This window comes from Sardina pilchardus, chromosome 17 (assembly GCF_963854185.1).
Source record: "Sardina pilchardus chromosome 17, fSarPil1.1, whole genome shotgun sequence".
Taxonomy (NCBI): domain Eukaryota; kingdom Metazoa; phylum Chordata; class Actinopteri; order Clupeiformes; family Clupeidae; genus Sardina; species Sardina pilchardus.
Window position 1 is genome coordinate 4,287,694 of NC_085010.1, and position 21,586 is coordinate 4,309,279.

At 46.7% G+C, this 21,586-nt stretch overlaps 1 protein-coding gene across 1 annotated transcript; it reads left to right on the forward strand.

Moving 5' to 3' along the window:
* Window positions 1-16,777, forward strand: synpo2lb (synaptopodin 2-like b). Its single transcript, XM_062518124.1, has 4 exons — window positions 1-243; window positions 3,096-3,247; window positions 5,080-5,852; window positions 11,291-16,777. Exons 1-4 carry the CDS (start codon window positions 142-144, stop codon window positions 14,422-14,424), a joined length of 4,161 nt encoding a protein of 1,386 aa, XP_062374108.1. The 5' UTR covers window positions 1-141; the 3' UTR covers window positions 14,425-16,777.
* Window positions 16,778-21,586: the final 4,809 nt, after the last annotated feature.

The following is a 21,586-nucleotide window of genomic DNA, read 5'->3' on the forward strand; positions in this document are numbered from 1 at the left end:
TCCACGCTGAGAGGGTCACGGTCCAGGGATGGGCAGCAAGCACTGAGGGTCACTCTGAGAGAGAGAGAGAGAGAGTGAGAGGAAGAGAGAGAGAGAGAACAAGCAAGCTGAGCAGGACGCTAACACAGTGAACAAGGGAGAATGGTGGCCGAGGAGGTGGTCGTCAGCCTGTCTGGGGGAGCGCCGTGGGGCTTTCGGCTCCAGGGGGGAGCTGAGCAGGGCAAAGCTCTCCAAGTAGCCAAGGTAAGAGGGGCGCGGTGGGGCTGTGGCCCAGCTCCGTCTGGCACTGTCAGAGTGCTCGTGGGGTTGAGAGATTGGCATAGTTTGTAATCAGCTGGGTCAATGGTCATCATGTATCCTGATTCCTGAATTTATCTTTATATGGGTGTTTTTGTTGTTGTGGGCGCTTGGTTTCTTTTTTGTTGGTTTGTGCATACTTTGCATATTTCTTATGGTTGATTACTGAAAAGCATTTGTTGAGTAGCATAGAAACTTTGATATGGTCAGAGCAGTTTTCCATCTGTATGTGGTTGGTGAATGTGCCCTGTGGTGGAAAAGGAATGGGATTAATAAAAAAAAAGTCTCAATTCAATGGAAGTAGTTTGAAGCAATGAAGTTTAGACTCGAGGAGGAGATTGCGCAACAGTTGGTGGCCTATGTTGATACAATATGCTTCTTAACACACACGTCGCACAACTGTGTTCCTCAGAACCCATGAACTACATTTCCCAGGTACTCTTGAGGTTTCTAACCTGCTTGCACTGTACTCAATGACATTGTTCCCAATCTGTCAGTAAGGAATGCGTGAAAGACGTGATAAGGCAAAAGAATGGGGAATAATTCAGGTCACTCCTCTGCGGTCACTGTGCCAGGCCAAAGAATCCTGTCAAGTGTTTCCGAGTGATTGCACCAGGTCCTGCTTTGACATCTATTTGAGCACTCTTATATTTGTGATATACTGTACCATTTATAACTGTTGTCGGAGCATTAAACTGGGTCGTGTGTTGGCTTATGCAGATAGCGCGTGGAGAGAGCTGAACTCTCTTGCATGTGTCACCTACTCTAGTAGAGAGATAAACACGCCAGGCCTCTCACACCGCACTCTCCAGGTCTTATCACATTTGCTCAACACTGGCTTTTTCTGGACACCAATGTCCCCCAAGATTCGCTCTTTCGCTCGTAGCTAAATGTGGTCACTGAGAGGCCGGCGCGGCAATGCAGGACGTGGCTGGAGCACTCTGATTTTATTTATACATGCGGCAAAATCGCCCTGGCTGGCCAGAGTGTGTGCAGCCTGATCAAAATGGCTATTTTGGAATGGTTAAGCCATGGCAAAGGACTGGGCTCTCTGGACAGACAAAATATATCGCTCTAGTCCAGCTGCCACTCTCTTTTCATCTCTCTCTCTCTTTCATGCAGGGGTAATAGTTACATTTCAGTGACGGAACTCAACACATTGGCTCTGCGTCTCTCTCTCTCTCTGGCTCTGTCCCTCTCTTCTCTCTCTCTCTCTCTCTCTGTGGCTGAGAGCAAGGTCACCTCTGAGGGGGTTCCATTTGTAGAGGCCTCTTTTTCCACGCAACACTCAGCACACAAATGAGCTATTCTCATCCTCCCGCCATTTTGTTTTAATACTGCTATGCGGAGTGGCCCGATGCACCACCACGGTCTATGAGAGGCACGGAGTGGTTCGGATCCTCTGGATGACTATCAAACCAGATGAACATTGTAACACCGTGTCATTTAATCCCCTAGCACCCACCAGAGTCATTCAAGGAAATCAGTCGCCGCGACGAACGTGCAAACAGATCTTAAGTTGCGTCCTCTTTTGGAATTCCTAGAATTCCATTTCTGCCCCCTGAAATGCTCCTCTCTAAGCAGGCTGCATTTTTAATACCCAACCTGTTGGGGCACACTGACAACTGTGGCTGCCTCAAAGGCTGAGGGCTGTATTTTGGGCTCCGCTGGGAACACATGGTGAATGCGTGGCATGCCCCGGCTCAGGTCTGGGCAGTGAGGCGGCAGCTGTCCCTGGCACTGCCTGTGCATTTTGTTCCCTCAATCCGCATGCCCAGTCTACATGCTACACTAAACATCAAGGTTACAGTCTGTCAAGCTCCTCATAAAACCTCTTTTAGTGCCCTGTAATGGGGGAGAAATGTATAAGATTACTGACTGTAAGTCCTTGTGAACATTTGATAATGTGCAAATCCCCTTCCATACACAGTGCTGAGGTAGACTGTTCCCAGTATCATGGAAACTAATGTTTTGATACCAAATCAACAAAATACGACACCGAACTGAAGCTGCAGATGTTACCTAACAGTACCCCTCTAAATGGAGAGTGATTTGCATGGTATAACACTGACAGTTTAGCTAATCCTAGCTCACCTCAAGGGCAGCCCAACAGACTTGAACTAATGCCAGGGACTATTCAGTTAGCCTTGATACCTCTCTGAAATGAGACAAAGTCTGTTTTTTATTCACATTTGAGTGTCTCTCATACACTCAAAACATTGTCCTGTGCTTTTCTGTTTCTGCTAATGTGACATTACTCCACATAGGCAAGTGCAAGCAAGTATATGTGTGTGAGTGCATTTGAGAATAACACATCCTCAGGCAATCTTGGGTGTGTGTGTGTGTGTGTGTGTGCGTGCGTCTAATAGTTTCTGTAATGAATGCTCCTGTCAATGTAGCCTATTAAGGTTTATTCTAATTACAGGGGGAAGTAATCACTGGGAACAGGTGCAGATTTAGTTGTTCAGTGGTAGCCTAATGTTTACATGCTTAATGGCCAGATCATTACACAGGTCTGCTCCCAGAGTGATGTGTGTGAGTGTGAATGTTTGTGTGTGCGTGTGTGTGTGTGCATGTGTGCCAGAGAGAGAGAGAGAGAGAGAGAGAGAGAGAGAGAGAGAGAGAGAGAGAGAGAGAGAGAGAGAGAGAAAGATAGAGAGGGAAGTGGGTGTTGTGTATCAAAACAGTTTTTTCCTCTATCTGCTAAGTGGATAAGCCTTGTGTGCTGTGCTATGCCATGTCCCAGTAGAATAGTGTGTAAGTGCATGTTTGTGCTCTGTCTCCCTCTGTTGGTACAGGTAAGGAAGCGCAGTAAAGCCTGCCGTGCTGGTCTGCGGGAGGCTGATGAGCTGCTGGCCATCAATGAGCTGTCATGTGGAGAACTCTCTCACGCCCAGGCCATGAACCTGATTGACAATGGCAGAGGAACCCTTCACCTGCGTGTCAGAAGGTCAGGGCAAAGCAATTTCCTCCCAAGGATCAATGCTGACAGATACTTTAGATCAAGTATAGGTCTTAAACTGAGGGTGTTGGCAATATATCAGCTAGTGGAAAATGTTGAAAAAAACTAAATAAATATAGAACAGAGTCACATAAAGAATTTTGACTTATTATGCAGTTGAGCCTATTAGACTCCAGTGTGGAATGTGTGGAGTGGTCACATGACTTTCCATATATATTGGCAGAGAAATAGAATATAAGTAGCCTGGCAAGCCAAACTATACAGAAATGTATAGTCTGGAGTCGGACCATTCACAGAGCTGAAGCCTGTGGGTGGGATGAACCGGTGTCTTTCAAACTGCCTCTGCACGTAATAGGCCAGCACTTGTGACCAATCGTAGCCGGTCGGCAAAACAGCAAATACATCCTTCTTTAAAACGAATGACTTGAGTTCTTTCTGCTCAACCTTCAACCTCAAAAGAAAAGCCCAAGTCTAACTCTTCCAAAGCCGATTCAAATGAGCACACTTGTTAGCCTCATCCATCTTTCGTTGTTCTCTATGGTTGTTCAACACGGTCTCACACCCAACTTGTCGAACGAGGACGCATGATCAAGCCCCCTGGCGTCAAAATATCCGAAGCCGAACGCAGGCTTGGCCTTAACGGTGCCACCCTAGACCATCCCGCTAGGCAAAACATATTTTTTGCCGCTAGGGTGCGTCTAGATTTCTAGGCTAGTCTAGGGTCACACCGTTAAAGGAATTATCCAGAGTAAAATGCACTTTACATCAATTTAGGGATGATTGGGAGTACATACGTTGAGTTGATATCACATCATGTCATTCGGATATGTTTTGAGAGAGTTCGATTTTACCGTTTTTAGCCATAAACTCGTTAGCCTGGAAGTGACCGGGGCACGTCCTTTCGCCGCTACAAAACGCTATTTTTATACCTCTTCTACTGTTCCAAACAACATTACACTTACGTGGTAGTGACTAGAGGGTCCCTAAAGCCAAACCGAAGTATCCCCACGTCTTCATGTGGTCGGATAGAGAGTCCAGAATGAATTTAATCAAGTCAGTACCTTTCCGGAAATGTCGCTGCTGCAGCTGAGCAACGCTTTAACAACACTTTGATAACATTTCCGGAAAGGTACGGACTTGATTAAATTCATTCTGGACTCTCTATCCGACCACATAAAGACCTGGGGATACCTCGGTTTGGCTTTAGGGACTCTACTCACTACCACGTAAGTGTAATGTTGTTTGGAACAGTAGAAGAGGTATAAAAATAGCGTTTTGTAGCGACGAAAGGACGTGCCCCGGTCACTTCCAGGCTAACGAGTTTTTGGCTAAAAATGGTAAAATTGAACTCTCTCAAAACACATCCGAATGACATGATGTGATGTCAACTCAACGTATGTACTCCCAATCATCCCTAAATTGATCTAAAGTGCATTTTACTCCGGATAATTCCTTTAAGGCCAAGGCCATTTCTGTATAGTTTGGCTTGCCAGGCTAACCCTAGACCATCCCGCTAGGCAAAACATATTTTTGACGCTAAGGTGCGTCTAGATTTCATGATCGCGAGGCTGGAGACCGTCCCGGTGGCACAAACTTGCATGCATGTTTTTTCCGCTCAGAGTTGCAAGGGGGAAGCAAGGCAGCCGTCATTCAACCTGAAATAAGTCAAATAACCATTCCAATGACTCCGAAGCTGATTAGTTAAGGCAAATTCAGCTAAAAAACCTTGCATAGTTCACCTTTAAGGCTGGAACATCTAAGGCTTGGCTATCTTCAGGGCGGACCTAACTGTGCAGTGCTGTCCCCATCTCTCTCTGCAGGTCCCCTGGCCTCCAGTCCCTGATGCTCCTCGGCCCCTCCTCCACTCCCCACATGGACGAGGCGTACCGTGCGGCGCTGCAGGCCCTGTCCCCTCCGCTGTCCTCCATGGCTCTGCGCGGGGGCTCGGGCTGCATCACGTCCCCGCCGGACAGCGAGGCGTACTACGGCGAGACGGACAGCGACGCCGACGTGGTGGCCCAGGAGCGCCAGCGCCGCCAGAAGCGCCGCAGCCCCAGCAGCTCCCCCGCCAAGCCGCCGCACCAGGAGGAGGAGACCTCGGAGATGAGCGGCTACGAGAGCGCGCCCGACGCCAGCGGCTACATGAGCCAGCTGCAGCACCGCTGGGCCGACATGCAGAGCCAACCTCCCCCTCAGCACCAGCAGCACCAGCAGCACCAGCAGCAGCAGCAGCACCAGCAGCACCAGCAGCAGCATCAGCACCAGCAGCAGCAGCAGCAGCATCATGTGCTACCGGGCGTGGCGCGCAGGGAGGTGGTCTACCAGCCGCCGCCGACCGAGTGGGGGCTCCAGGAGAACGCGGGCCAGAACTCGGGCCAGAGCAGCCCAAACGACAGCCAGGGGGCGGGGGAGGGCGACAGCGGCTTCCAGGAGGCTCCGGCTGTGAAGCCCCCGCCGCTGGTGTCTCCTGAGCGGGCCAGAGAAGCCCTGATGCTGGCCTCCTGCAGGCAGCTGGTGCCCATGGTGGGGCCCTTGGAGACGCCTATGGACGACGAGCTCACAGCCACCTACAAGGACAAAGCCAGACAGGCCAGTGAGTACCCCATTACACCCATAGAAACTTGCATTTGAACAAAAAACATTATGCTCTTACTCTGCAATTTCATATTAGATTAGCAGAAATGCTTTGTTCTTCAGTTGCCCATCAAAATGGTAACTCTCCATAACTCTCATGTGTTGGCCTGTTGCTATGAACAGAAGAGAAAAACACATTTAACACACATAACACATTTATTCTTGAAATGCGAAGGAGATGGTGTCTAACCCGATAAAGTTCTTAACACAACAAAAGTTGAGTTTGCCTCCATAGTGTCAAAGGGACTTTACAGTAAAAGGCAAGGTAGTGCTCAGGTATGTGTAATCATACTTTTGTTGTCTGAGACAAAACATGTCTGGGACAAACCACCTCACAAAATATAAGAACATCTTTTACAGAAGGACAAATATATGTAGACAGTAGATCTCGCATACCTTAGGTAATTATTGCACCAGTTTTGGACCAAAACTGCTTATGAAAGTGGTAGTGATACACCTCTAAATCTCTTCTCTGTTCCTCTTTGGTCCACTTTACACCTTCCTCATTTTGGGAATGTGGGATTTATTTAGCCCCACCACCGGTTCACCTGCCACTGGCTGCTGTGTTGACATCTTAGTTATCTTGTTGGCATCTTTATGAACAATGGTCTATCAACAAAGGATTGGTTCAGTACTCTTATGACAACCAAAAAGGACTGCAGTTTGAATTTGCGTACCAAGCCTGTTATTGGTCCACTGTTGTTCCGATTCAGAAATACGCATCCACTGATGTTAACATATTTCAACCTCATGTTCTGGAACCTCTTTGCAACCATCTGTTATATTCCAATGCAGTAAAATCCTCTCAGAACACACTGTTCATATAGCATTCATTTGGCAACAAAGACCATTGAATGTGGCAGGTCAGTCAGTGAGGCTTTTTAAGTGCCTTCCTATCCCTGTGTAATCCCTCATTTGGGAGCATTTATTTTCAGAACTGTGTGAGGGAAGATATTGAGCAAAAGTTCTCTGAGTTATCTTGTGCCAGTGCTGGGCATGGGATATCAACTGAGTGGTGTCAGTTCCATGGGCTTCCCCTCATCATGACCCGACTCATGCTATTCTGGGAATAAGAGCTCCACCTGTAGGTGAGCTTAGTGTCTGAACCTGAGCACCTACTCGTAAAATATATTTATCACCAATAAGACTGGCAGCCTGATCACATCACCATGCAGGTCTAATATAGTTGTATTAAGTGGTGAAATACTCTGTCAGAACCTTCACACTTATAGCTCATTTAAGTCTCTTGATGTTCTTGATGTTCCTAAAGCAAACATCATGCTGAAGAGACATCTTTGGTCTGAAATGCATGTTTAGCACCTTCATGGTCATAAACACCTCCAATTAACACCCATAAACTCTACCGCAGCGATGACTGTGAACAAACAAGACTGAGATGATCTCAGAGATCAAATAGACTCATGATCCATTTGTGTTAATAAAAATACATAAAGGTTCCTCATGCAGTACAATATTATTAACAGAGTTTCTCTGAACAATTCATTAGGCCGGTCACTAAACTATCAAACTCATTTCGGAGTTCTCATCGCTTCGACAGTCAGCCTCCGATACGGCTCAGGGCTACAGAACCGTTGATGAGATTCAACAGACTGACTTCTGCCTTTTGCCCTCTCCCATTACTGTCATACATCATACTAATATGGGATTCAGCTCATACGGCTTCTGAGAGGCTATAGGGAGTGGTGCTGTATGTCATTGAGCACAGGGCATGTGGATGATAAAGAGGTGTTTCCTACACGGCCCCAGCTGAGCGCTGGCAGGCTAGCCGGAGGAAAAGCTCCGGTTATATTTAACCTCTGACTCACCCCTGTCATAATACAGATCGAGACCCTGTAGCCACTGGGGAGGGGGAGGCATCCGCAGCTGCTACACAGCATCAATGTGCTGGGAGCTGTTTCACTGCCCCCTACACACACACACACACACACACACACACACACACACACACACACACACACACACACACACACACACACACACACACACACACACACACACACACACACACACACACACACACACACACACACACACACACACACACACACACGAAGATACCTCTGGCATTCTAACTTAATCACACATACAGTACAGGTTACTATAGTTACTTCATTTCCATTAGAGAGAGTGAGAGACAGAGAAGACAGAGAGAGAGAGAACAGCGGAGAGATAGAGAAATACAGAAAGAGGGAGAAAGGAAGAGAGAGAATTATCTCACCTCATTGGCTATAGCCATCTTAATAGACTTGGATATTAATACACTCCCTTTCAGAGATTACTGACCGCAGATTTACAGCTGATATAACTTTCAGTAAAATGTGTGTTACAGGCCAACAACTTTCCAACTGTTAGCTTAATGTGTAATTGACATTCATGGGTCTCGCTGGCAGATCTTATGTCTACATTTCATACCTGTGTTATGTAAAAGCAAGCCGTATTTAACAGCAGTTGACCTTGTACTTGAGTTTGTGTGTGTGTGTGTGTGTGTGGGCACCTGTGTGTGTGTACGGCGGTTTGTGTATTGTGAGTATGTACTGTACTTGCACAGGCAGTGTATTTGGAGCGTGTGGATTAGGCCAGGACAAAAATAAATGAGTGAGTGTGAGTGTTTGATGTGGTGTCGTATATGTGTGTGTGCACTTGTGTGTGTGTCTGTGAGTGTCTGTGTGTGCATACATTATATACATGTGGATATGTGTATCTGTGTTTATGTGTGTGCGTCCCTGTGTATGTGTATGTGTGTGGGTGTGCACGTGTATCTGTGTGTATGTCTGTGTGTGTATGTGTGTGTGTTTGTGAGATGACAGCTGCTGTGCTGTGTCAGAGTGAGTGATGATATTACAGAGTGAGTTAGTGCTGGCGTACAGGCCAGGGGAATGATGGCAGAGCAGCCTGGCATAGCCTGTCACCTGTCATGGTGACACACCAGGGGGATACGGCACAGGGGGTCAGGTTGGACTCCCCAAAAAAGTGGCTTCAGCTGGCAGCTATGGCTTCCCTTGACATTACCTCATGAAACTAAATAAAAAATCTTAAATGGACAGGACAAACATGTCACTCGTAGAAACTTCTTCTGCTCCGCAAATATCACCAGGGCCCCTAACAACATTTGTTATTGTCCATAACAGAAAGGAGAAGTATTTACTAATTGCAAGGCTGAGGTCATACTGGAGAAGACTGGATGAGAGTTGGCCTTTAACCTTCGTCAATGAGATCAGATCTCTATCACCTTCCCTGCTGCCAGACTTCTATCAGTTAGCGGTCATCTTGAGGTGGCTTTACTGGGTACACACACACACACACACACGTCAGGAGGTATATTTGTGTGTGTGTGTGTGTGTGTGTTTGTTTGTCTGTCTGTGTGAGGGGATGGGGCAATGGGGGGTTAGGTTAACATGGCATGAGGTATCCTCATGGTATGTTGAAGTGCCATTAACGGCGGTGAAATGTGTTCTCCTGTGCACTCATGGAATGCTCACACGAGCCAACAATGTCTGACCACAACAACTTGCCGCCCCACTCAGCCTCTCAGTAAGACACTGGAAGTCGGAGGGGAGATGGGCTTGGTGTCCCCCACGAGACAGGTGTGGCCGGTCTGCTGCATCCCGAGCTAAATGAAGTGAGGTGACATCATGTGTCCGTGGGACCCTGTCGACTGAAGGCTAAGCGGCTCAGACAAAAGGTCTTTAAAAGGGCTGCCTTCTACCAGGCGTTTCGGCTCCGAGGACCAGAGATGGCTAGTCACTGAGAGAGTGAGTCGTGAGCGTGTGTGGATGTGTGTGTGGACAGACGGCAGTGAGGGTGTGTGTGATTTGGGAGAGGCGATCATACTGAGAGGTTTTTTTATTGGGCCAGTATGAAGACTGAGCATATGGGACCTACCATCTACGCAGGTAAAGACAGTGATTGTTTGTACAAAAGGACGAAAGCTCAAGAGTCAGTCGTAAGAAGTTCTGTGGAAATTATATCATCAGTCGATATCATCAGCCCATGCTGTGAGCTAGTATGTCAAAGTGAGATTTTAATTATGACAGGCTCTGATTAATGAAGATAGATCGGTAGTTTTTAATTGAATGCCTTTTGATATTAATGGATGTTATTCAGTGGAAGATGTGAATTTGGCAGGAGGCCTTTGAAGTGGAAGTAGAACTTTCTGACTGTCTAATGGTCTGCTGATCACTGTTCCGTAATAATTAATATGGTTGTGTTCTCTGGAGACAGCCCTCCATCTTTGTTATGAGGAAATACGGTTGTTCTTGTTGACAGCCACCAGTTTTATATAGATGTCATTGGCCACAGTGACCCGGGAAAGGACATCAGAGATACTTTCTGAACTACAGAGGATAAGCTGGGGCATCAGTCTTACCTGTCACCGTATCAACAATCTGTTTTACTAGGCCCTTCTGTCACACCATTGATATGTCGTATGCTATTTGTGTCTTGTTGGCCTATCCAATCATTCCTTTCACCTCACCCCACCATACCATGGAGGCCCATTTTACATTTCAGCCTACTGGCTCAGGGGTCACTGGAAAAGTACCCTGTTTTAGCTCTAGCACAGAGGAGCCAACACATTATACTGTACAGGCCACACAGTAAAATGTGTGTAACTAAAGCTCGTACAAAAGGCTGTAGAGCATGGCACCACTCAGTGGTAATTCTGCTGTTTTAGCCGCGGCTACATTTAGAGCGTGAGTCAGTGCAATGGCTTCTTTTGACCTCGTCTTGGCTCAGATTGGGTCGTGATGTCACTGCATTGAACTCTGCAAAGATCTCTTATTCTCCTTCTCCTCTATCTCCCACTTTGCCACCTACTGTCTGACGAGAGAACAGTTAGCGGCAATTAATATTTATAACCCACCTTTGTCTGGTTTAAAATCACCTCCTCTGCAGCGCCAGACATGTAAGGGCATGATGTCACCCGGACGGGGCAGCAGATGAGAATTACCTTGAGATAATTATCCAGTCTGTGAGAGCAGGACAGAGATGTCTCTACGGTCTACAGCAAAAAGGCTGCAGGCAGGAGTCAAGGTCGTCCAGTTCACTCTACGATGAGGCCATTATATCTTTGAAAGATGAATGAGTAGATTTACTGGATTTAATAAGAAATAAATAACATAACCCTCACCTGTATCTTCACCTATTCAACAACTGATTTGTCATTTAAAACATCGCAGCAATATTTCAGAGACCTGTTCTTAATTGACACAGGTGTAGCAATACAACTATAAAAAACTAATAATTGAAGTATGAATTGGCGTCTGGTTTCATAACAGAAACAATTCATCTGCGCATGCAGGCCATAGTCCCAGGAACTTTTCCAACTGCTTTTGAAAAGTGAACTTTGCCTGAACCATGTGTGTCCTCTTCCCCCAGAACTGCACAGAGGTGAGAGCGGGCAGGAGAAGCAGGTGAAGGAGGCACGCACCAAGTGCCGCACCATCGCCTCCCTGCTGACCGACGCGCCCAACCCCCATGCCAAGGGTGTGCTGATGTTCAAGAAGCGCAGACAGCGCGCCAAGAAGTATACGCTTACCTGCTTCGGCAGTGCAGACGACGCCAGTCTCTCCCGCAGCGAGACTGAAGACGAGGAGGAAGAAGGAAGCAGCTTCCCTGGCAGCGAGTCAGAGCTAGAAGAGGAAGGCTTCTTCGCCTCCACCGAGCCAGACCCGGTCTGGGACAGTGGCTACCTGGACCTACTGGACAGAAGGTCCTCAGCCTACATAGGAGAGTTTGACAGTGTCCAAGAGAGCAGCCCAGGGCTGAATATGTCGGGGAAGGGTGCTCAGCTATTTGAACAGCAGAGGCAGCGGGCAGCAAAGCCTGTTGCACCACCGCCCGTTGCGGCGAAGCCTGTCATGGCAAAGCCGACCGCAGCGCCGCTATCACTCATGTCTGATGAGCAGCTGGCAGAGATGACCGCAGAGATGCCCCCAGCTCCTCCAGCCTACACAGCTCCGCCGATGACTATGAACTCGGGCTTGGTGAACGGAGATTCAACGGTGGTGAGCCGCACCAGCGTGGTACTAACTCCTCCAGGCCATGCAATGTCAATGCCAGGCGGTGGGCCTGATACCATGGACTCACAAGCTGGCACCAATGTCCACAACCGGACCGCCAAGCCGTTTTCCCCTGGCTGCGTGACCAACCGGGCCGCCACTGCCCCTGTGGTATTCCGGCCCAGTCCTGCCCGGAAGGCGGTGTCTGTAGCCAACATGCCAGCAGCCTTCTCTTCTTCTTCCAGCGGTCCAGAGGTGAAGCGAGCAGTCTCCTCTACCTCCCTCTACATCCCCGCCCGGCCCGCCACCGTGAGCGGACCTCCCTCGGCAGGGGCGTCTCCGCTCTCTCCACGCAACTCCGTGTCTGTGGCCTCCTTCCCCCCTCCGGCCCCACATCCAGCTCCTCATTCTGCTCACCAGGCTACTTATTCAGCTCCTCAACAGGCTACTTATTCGGCTCCTCATTCTGCTCCTCCCCAGGCTCCTCATTTTGCTCCTCACCAGGCTGCTCGTTCTGCTCCTCAGCAGGCTACTTATTCAGCTCCTCACCAGGCTCCTCATTCTGCTCCTCAGCAGGCTACTTATTCAGCTCCTCATCAGGCTCCCTACCAGGCTCCTCATTCTGCTCCTCACCAAGCTCCACATTCTGCTCCTCACCAGGCTGCTCGTTCTGCTCCTCAGCAGGCTACTTATTCAGCTCCTTCTGCTCCTCCTGCCTTCTCCCAGGCCCCTGTGCAACTCCCATCCTATAACCCACCTCCCCCTACCATGAGCCAGCCCTATTCTCCTCCCTCAACCATGGCTGCTGCACCATTCTCCCCACCAGCTCCTCATGCTGCCCCCTACTCTCCTCAAGAGGCTCCAGCCTACTACCCTCCTCAGTCCATGCCCTACTCTGCTCCTGCTCCTCCTCCTGTGCCTGCAAAACCATTATACTCCTCACCTCATTCCCAAGCTGCACCTTTCTCCCCCCCTCAACAAAACATGCCCCTCTCACCTCCTTACCAGCCGAGTGCCCCCTTCCCTCCTCCTTCTGCCATGTCCATGTCCTACTCCCAACCTCCTGCCAATGTAGCCTCCACTTACCCCCCAGCTCCTGTGTCTGCTCCTTATGCGCCATCCCAGCCAGTTCCTGCCTCCCTCTCAAACCTGCAGCCACCACCCACAGCTCCAAAAGTGTCCTTCAACCCCTACGTTGATGTGTCCGCGTCGCCTCAGCCTCCCGCCGTCCCGTCTCCTCAGCCATACCAGGTGGCGGGCGGGGGGCCGGAGGAGCTGGCGTCTAGAGAGCAGAGGATCGCCGTGCCAGCGGGCAAGACCGGCATCTTGCAGGACGCCCGCAAGCGCAGTAGTCGCAAGCCCATGTTTAGTGCCCCGGAGGAGAAGAAAGGCCTCTCTCCAAACCCGGCGCTGCTGAACATGGTGCAGAACCTGGACGAGAGACCCCAGGGTGACCCCGGCTTCGAGTCTGGCCCCGAGGAGGACTCCCTCAACCTGGGCGCAGAGGCCTGCAACTTCATGCAGCGTGGGAGAGGCGGCAAGCACCATCCTCCACCTGTGGCTCCCAAGCCGTCCCGCGCTGCCACCGCTCCACCACCCCCGCCCTCCCTGCAGACTGGAGGCAAGGGGGCCGAGCTGTTCGCACGCCGGCAGAGCCGCATGGATCGCTACGTGGTGGACAAGCAGCAACCGCACCCGATGTCCCCTGCCCTGCCCCGCGATCCCTCCCCCACCCCATCTCTCCCCTCCCACTGGAAGTATTCCCCCAACATCAGGGCCCCTCCTCCCATCAACTACAACCCCCTGTTGTCCCCCTCCTGCCCCCCCGTTGCCCAACGTGCCCCCAGGGTCTCCGAGGCCCCTCGCGTGGCCCAGAAACCGGGCTTGAGACCTGTGGACTATATGAACCGCCAGCCCTACCAGCTCAACTCGTCCCTTTTCAGCTACGGGGGCGGAGTGCCTCAGCTGCCGCAGCAGCCACAAGGCGCCTCTCTCACCACACCCCGACAGGTGCCAGTCAAGGCGGCACGCGTCTACGAGATCAAGCGCTTCTCCACCCCCACCCCCATGTCGGCCCCTACCTCCCTGACCCCAACCGTCATCGTGCCGCGCTCGGCTACCACGTTGGCCGAGCCCATCTGGAGGTCTGAGGCGGCGTCACCCCCACTTCGGGCCCCGGCACCCGCCCCTTACACCCCAGCACCCGCCACCTACAACCAGGCCCCCACCCCGTACTCCCCTACTGCTCGACCCCCGCCGCCCTCAGTGACCCTCCCCGCACTGCCCCACTTCCAGGGCTCGGCCCACGCCCCGGCTCCCGCTCAGCCGTACGGCGCCCAGTTCCAGGCTGGCAAGCAGTTCAAGAGTGCCCCTGAGCTGAGTCCCCTGTCGGTGAACCCAGCCATGCGCTCCAGCAGCACCCAGCCCCTCAGGGTGCCCCGGCCACGCTTCAGCACCTCCAATGCTGGCCTGCAGCCCAACGTGTGGAGACCCGGCTCCATGATCCACTAAGGGAGCCAGGGAGGAAGACCGAAGGAGCAGTAGCACAGAGGAAACATCTAGAATGTGATCCATACATGGCATGATGTGCTACTATCACTTTTTTTCTGACAGTAATTGATATACAGTAATGTTTTGATTCACTTATCTAACTCAAAGTGATCAGTCACTTGTAGCAGTCTCTTTATCAAAAGTTCATTTATCAGTGAGTAACAATTTCATGTTTGCAGTGACCAGATTCTCTACAATATACATATATCATTAGATTTAAACTGCTCTAGATTTTATGCCATTAGATTTAAACTCTGTAAACTTCACTGGCACACAAATGGCAATGCTGAAAGAAAAATGTGTTATTTTAAGCGTTCACTTATAGATTTGAACACATGTCAAGTCATGGTAATGTTTATGGAAAAGCATTGTGGAAAGGTTAAGCATTCTACAGTAATGTATCCTTCAAGGAATGGTTGCATTTAAAAGCACAGTAGATTCACTTTTTATTGACTAAAAGGCTTTATGTGTGCACTCTGTTCTACAATTAATGTTGTTTAAACACACAAACAATTTAACACGTTGTCATTTGTTTTTTGTTTGTTCAAACATTATTGTATTCTGTCTTTTGCTACCTAGATGTTCTGCTGCGTATAATTGTATAGCTTGCATATTGTGTTATTTTCCCTAGCCTTGGCTAACATGATGGATTCAGTGGTTTTCTTTATTTCATGGCTCCCTGAGTTTGCTCTGGATTGTTTATGGTTCTTTTGAGCTTCTATTTGTCACTGCCAGAGATGCAGCTTCTGTTCAAATCCTTGTTGCTATTCAGTCTCACAGATGCAGTGTATGTCTATGCTGTTTTATAGGGACACCAGACAACGCCATGAATTTTATGTTCTATTTCTGAAGTTCTGTGAGATGTATAACTTTGGTGGTGAGAAATGTGTATGTTTTGGTAATAACTGGGGCCAAGCAGAGGGAAAAACAAGTGAAGACAAACAGCATCATCAAAGACGATGGTGATGACAAGGTAGTTCTTTTAAAAAAAGCATTAGATGAAATGTGGAAGAGGGAAAAACAAGTGCGAAGGAGTAAAAATAGACCACAGTGTGTCCCGGAGAAGCAGGTCGAGAGGAGATGTGCGTGACTTGTGTGTCATGTTTTTTCTGTTGCTCAGCCTTCTGTGTCTGCCAGTTCACCTGCGCTCACCTCCTCCGCCACTTTAATGAAAGCAGTGACAGATGAACAGACGCTCAGATCAATGAAATAATGAATCTGTCCCTGGCAGTGACAGCGAGCCACTGACTCTCTCAAAGCCCCTGGTGTCTAGCGGCAGAATGAATAGAAAGCTCAACGCGGTGGCGTTACAGAAAGGATACAGTTTTTTTTCCACCAGGTGAGATAGAAGCTGCTGTACATAAAAGGAACACAAAAATGTACGTGCACTAGAATGGACGAGGAACCGGAGACGGGAGATATATTGAGATATGCAATTATCTTTACTCTAATGTGTTTTGAATTATTTATTGTCTATGTAGGATGGCCCAATGGCTGTGCGTGGCCAGGGGCGGGGGGGGGTCTCGTTTCCACTTGTATTGCCCCGAGAGCGGAACCCCAGGAGGCCTGTTACAGTAGCACCCTGAGCTCCTCTACGAGCTCCAGAGGGACTGGTGAAGCAGGAGAGTGTGACTGTGACAGACAGGCACACATCACCTGGGCTTGGCCATGGCTGATGAGCCCACACGGCAGCCCATTTCACTGACCTTTTCAGAACGAATCCTGTGAGGTACAGTACGGACTCAGTGAGAATATGGTTGAGGACTGGCTAGAATAGTTTTCTGGCTTTTATAATGAAAGAGATAGCCTACTGTTATGGGTTGAAAGCAGGTAATAGGAATTTAGAAATGAAAGTAAAGCTGATCACCGCAGCTTTGCAGATTGCTAGGTACACCATGGCGGAGTCAGTGCCTTGCTGCATGCAGGGAGAGAATTAAAGACAATGTACCTTAGAGCATAGAGGTGCAGCTAGTTTTTCCTATGTTGTAAACATGTTTGTTTTTAACATGGTTTCTTGTGTCATTTGCTTTCACGTGTTCATGTCATTTGTATAGTTGCTTTTCATGTTTCATGTATTATTTTAAATTCACTTCATACCATGGTTGACAAAAATGGCAACATGATCAAGTTTTTTTTAGCTTTTTATAGGTGGCTGAAATATAGTTGAATTGTAACAGATCAGGAGCAAGATAATGCTAGTGAAAAAATAGGTTGTTGTTTTAATGTTGGTGGTATAGGACATACTTGTTCTTGCCTGGGAGGCTGGGTTTTGGGTATGGAGAGTCCAAGAAGAATAAAAATAGAACTGAATTCCCAGCTGACTGTCTCCTCTTACTTCACCTGGTCTATCCACATCTCATCTTTCCCGCCACCTTTAATTCACATTTTTTCTCTCCTCTAGACCTAAGCATATAAATGTTTTTCCATTCACTTTCCCTAGGTGTATTAGACAGATTAAAGGCTGTCATTTCTCCAAGGTCATTCACATCCAGAGGGAGGTGCACTGTCCCATACTGACCAAATGGTGTAGCTGTTGCCCAGCTGGACTCATGAAGACTACCAGGAGTAGAGGATATAAACGGCCAGCACAAGTAAAAATACTCACTGCACAAAATATGTTAAAGAAAACTTAATTGAACAACAGATACATGTATATAATATCACATTTAGATATGGAAATAATACAGATTTTTGAACAGCACTGAGCAGACTGCACAGACTGTACAGATCACTGAACTGCACAATTAGATATACTGTACCATGAATAATAACAACATGCTGTACTTAGTCCTTACATTAAAATGAGTGTTTTAGATTAAGAGTAGATTTATTATTACGTTATTGGTGTAATTAATGATGTATATGATACACAGTAAGTTAATTAACTAAGGTATATTTTCATTTTAGCTACATTACCCTCCAGAATTATTGACTTATTGAAAAGTTGACTAAAAACTGGTATAAAAAATAATCTGTTGGTGATTTATTGTAATAATGAAAACAATCAGGAAAAATCCAACCTTGAAGGAACGCAATTTTGATAATTTTGATAATAAGGAAATCTAATAAAGAACTAAATATTTTTAAAATAAAAACACTTCATTCACAATTATTGGCACCCCTGCTGTAATACCTAAGCCTCCCTTGACCAATAAAACAGCCTGTAATATTCTCCTATAACAACCCCATGAAGTTGGAGAATACAAAGGAAGGGATTTAAGACCATTCGTCTTTACAAAATCTCCCACATCGTCCAGATTCATAGGTCCACATTTGTGCATTCTCCTCTTTGACTCGCCCCACTGTTTTTCTGTGGAGTCTAGATCAGGGAACTGAGATGGCAATGGCTGCAGCTTGATTTTGTGTTCAGTAAACCATATTTGTTTAGATCTGGATGTTTGTTTTGGTTCATTGACCTGATGAATGATCCAATCATGACCCACTTTTAGTGTCTTGGCAGAGATTGACAGAGATTCTCTTTGAAAATGTACAGGTTTTCCTTGGTATTCATGATGTCATGCACCTTAATTAGGTTCCCAATGTCTTTGGGAATAAAAACAGCCACAATATCACAGCTCCTCCACTATAATTATCATTAGGCATGAGTTTTTTCAGTATAGTTATTCTTACATGTATGTACGCCAAACACACCTACAGTGTTTTAAGCCTAAGAGTGTCATTTTAATTCCATCTGGCAATACAAGACACATCCAGTACCATTCAGTTACTTCTGCCATTCACATTGGTAATTAAATGACTGGACAGGCTTCTGCCTGGCATGCCTTCTAAATAATCTATTAGCAGTGAGGTCACTTTTGAATATTTTTTTGTGGGACTTAGTAATAGTTGGATGATACTTTATTTTCATACCTTAGTAGAAAAGAAAGTCAAACTTCACAGACACTCTGATTAATTTAAATAATCTGAGTTAGATAGGAAAATGCTTCAGTTCGGTTTTGTTTATAAGGTTTTTCTCGGGCTGCCAATAATGGTAAGCAATGTGTTTACTTCTTTATGAGATTTCCCTTTTTCTCAGAACACATTTTCTTATGTTATACTTGTTTTTAATCAACTTCACCCAAGGTGCCAATAATTCTGGAGGGTACTGTAGGTGTGAATGGCTACAGATACATAAACATGTCTCTCTACCAATGTACATGTCTGTGACTTCTCCCCTGTATTGCTTAGCTCTATACCCAACACCACTCTGCCAAACACAGAGACTGTGAGTCACATCTGCGGGAAATAGAGCTACAATGAATCATTTTGAGATCTCTGTTCATATTCTGGTCATTAGGATGATAAGGTTTACGTACAGACAAATGTTTTCCGTCCCAGTTTTCCTCCGATCCGATCCTCATCTAACGAGCCCAGTCTCTGAAGCTCATGTCCCTCCTCTAGGTTTGGGTCTCAGGTGATAGCATTAGTGACCAACTGCAGTCATTCCACATGGCCACATAAGCCCCTGCGAGCGCTGCTCAGCCCTGGAGAACGCTCACTGGCAAGTGTCCCTCATTACAGAGTTTCAGACGGAGTATTTGCCTGGGTCTGCAAACCGGAGCTCTGGCCCCTGATTAATGGCAACCAGCACCGACATTCCCACATGACCACACAATTCCTCCATGATTGCTTTAAAGGTGGCTGATCTTATCTGATCTGTCAGTCTTCTCCCTGTTTTGCTGCCTAGAAGCTCCCTCTAAGTTTGCTAAAAATCCCAGAATAGTGTGCTGAAAATACTGGGCAACCATCGCCATATCCTATTTGTCTTGACTGCTACAGTAGAGACATTGAAAACTTATTTGAAAAGTCGAATAATCATTCAGGGATACGTTTGAGGTGGTTCATTACACTTGTGGGAAGTTCTTATTCTCATTGTGGTTGGACGATATAGACGCTTTAAAGACCATTTTCTCTCAGTGTGTCTGCTCATCTCATGTAGGCCATAGAGATTCAGTGTCCCTTACTGGTGTGTGCTGCACACTGTGACTGACAGCTTCACTGGCCAGCAACGTTTTTGTCAGATCATGGGCTGGCATGAAATCCGAACCCTATTAGCGCGGCACACACAGCTTTTCATCTCAGTGTCTTTACAGTTGCTGCCTCATATTTAACACAAGTATCATTCATGCATCTAACAAACATAAATATCTACATCACAGTTTACAAGCACAACAGATTAAATCATGCACGATAGCAGCTGTGGGAACCATCTCAAACACATCTTGGTTGATTTAATATCAGAGATAGTGTTTCATTGGCATTAAGGTTGTTGTTGGCCTCAACAACTCCAGGTCAACCTGACGTTAAGCATTTATCAGCACCGAGTGATGAAGTGTTGAAAAAGAGATCAGTGGCTGGCTATGACTATGTAAAAACCAACAATCACTGCTACATGTTAAACATTTTACACTTCAAGACAACAATTCCAGACAAAGTTACTACTATAGCATTCAGTAACTCCTGCCATTTACATTTGTAGTTAAGTAAATGGAAAGACTTTTACCAGGCATGCCCTCTAAATAATCTATTAGCAGTAAGGTCACTTTTGAAGATTTGGGGGACTTGATGACCCTAAGATGTTACCTTCCTATAACTCTCCAACAGTGGTTCTTATTTTTCTGGCTCTCTTATCATCCTCCATACTGTATGTGGGGATAAGATAACCATGGGTCTTTGTCCAAGCATATTTGGCACAATACCAGTTGATTACAACCTTTTCATTATTGTTTTAGGTACCTAGATTTAATACCCATTCCCTGACTTAATGTCAACACATTTTCTTTTTTTAGTGTATTCTCTTGTTGAAAATTTACTTGGGGATTTAGCCTTTTTGTCACTTTATTTTCATACTTTAGTGGAAAAGAAAGTCATGAACTATTTCTGAATGTTCACAGTCTGATTAACTTAAAAGTCCCCTATGCAACATTTTCAACTTAATAAAACAATTTAGAAATCATTAAGACGGCTAAATTACCTGTTGTGGCGAGAATGGCAGCATTCCCTGCAGCCCTATCGTCTCCTAGTGGAACACCAGCCTTGTAAGATCTGCACTAACGTCCCGCCAGTGTCTGAATCAGTAAGTGCTGTGAGAAGTGACAACGAGTGAGAAACACAAAATGCTTAAAATTGTCTGGGCATACACACGCCTCCCTCAAGCACCATATAACCACGCTGGCTAGCTATAATATGGTTTCATTTTTAGATGGTCGTCATGGCAGAGCCAACGAAAAGACCAAAGTTTTGGTCTCCGGTTGTGAAATATGATGTAGGGGGAGCTCCGTGGTGAAAAATGCAACAACAAAAGTGAGAAATTGGTGAAGGGATGACAGGAGTTACAGAACGGCCCTTGAAATAAGTTGAATAGGGAAACACTTTTGTTACATTTTATATACTGTAGTTCGGCTGTCTGTCTTTGTGAAGCGCTTTGGGTTGTACTCTGTGCACGCTTAATGCGCTTTATAAATAAAATGACTTGACTTGACTTGACTTGACTACAGTATATTTAAGATTTTCTAGGGGTGTCAATATTGTGGACTTGTTTTTGTTAAAAAAAATATTTATTTCTTTATGATTTTCCTTTTTCTTAGAATAAATTTGCTTCTCTTGAAGGTTGGATTTTCCCTAATTTTTTTCATAGTGAAATTACAATAAACCACCAAAAGATTATCTTACACCTTTACTGCTTCACTAAAGGTGCCAATTCTGAAGTGTACTGCATGTGTGTGTCTGGACAAACTTGTGTGCACTGCCAGTGTGTGTGTGTGTGTGTGTGTGTGTGTGTGTGTGTGTGTGTGTGTGTGAGAGAGAGAGAGAGAGAGAGAGAGAGAGAGAGAGAGAGAGAGTATGTCTGCTCCCAAACTGATTTAATGCACAGATTCACATGCACACATCCACCAGCAGTGATTATAGGGAGCCATTCAAGCAGCTATTGAAATGTGTCAGAATCAGAATATGCTATCAACAGAATTGTGTGATATTTGGCATGCATACAAGATGTGACAGTGATTCAGCATGTCAACTTTGTAAACTTCGAAACTTTATATCACAAAGCATTGCCACACACTGGTCTTATCAGTTGCAACCCTATGGATGGAATTTCATGAAATTTGGTGTACATCTAGGC

Coding starts and splice junctions, on each gene's coding strand:
- synpo2lb (XM_062518124.1), top strand. CDS start 142: ATGGTGGCCGAGGAGGTGGTCGTCAGCCTGTCTGGGGGAGCGCCGTGG. Junction 3,248..5,079: donor CTTCACCTGCGTGTCAGAAG/GTCAGGGCAAAG, acceptor CTCTCTCTGCAG/GTCCCCTGGCCTCCAGTCCC. Junction 5,853..11,290: donor GGACAAAGCCAGACAGGCCA/GTGAGTACCCCA, acceptor CTCTTCCCCCAG/AACTGCACAGAGGTGAGAGC.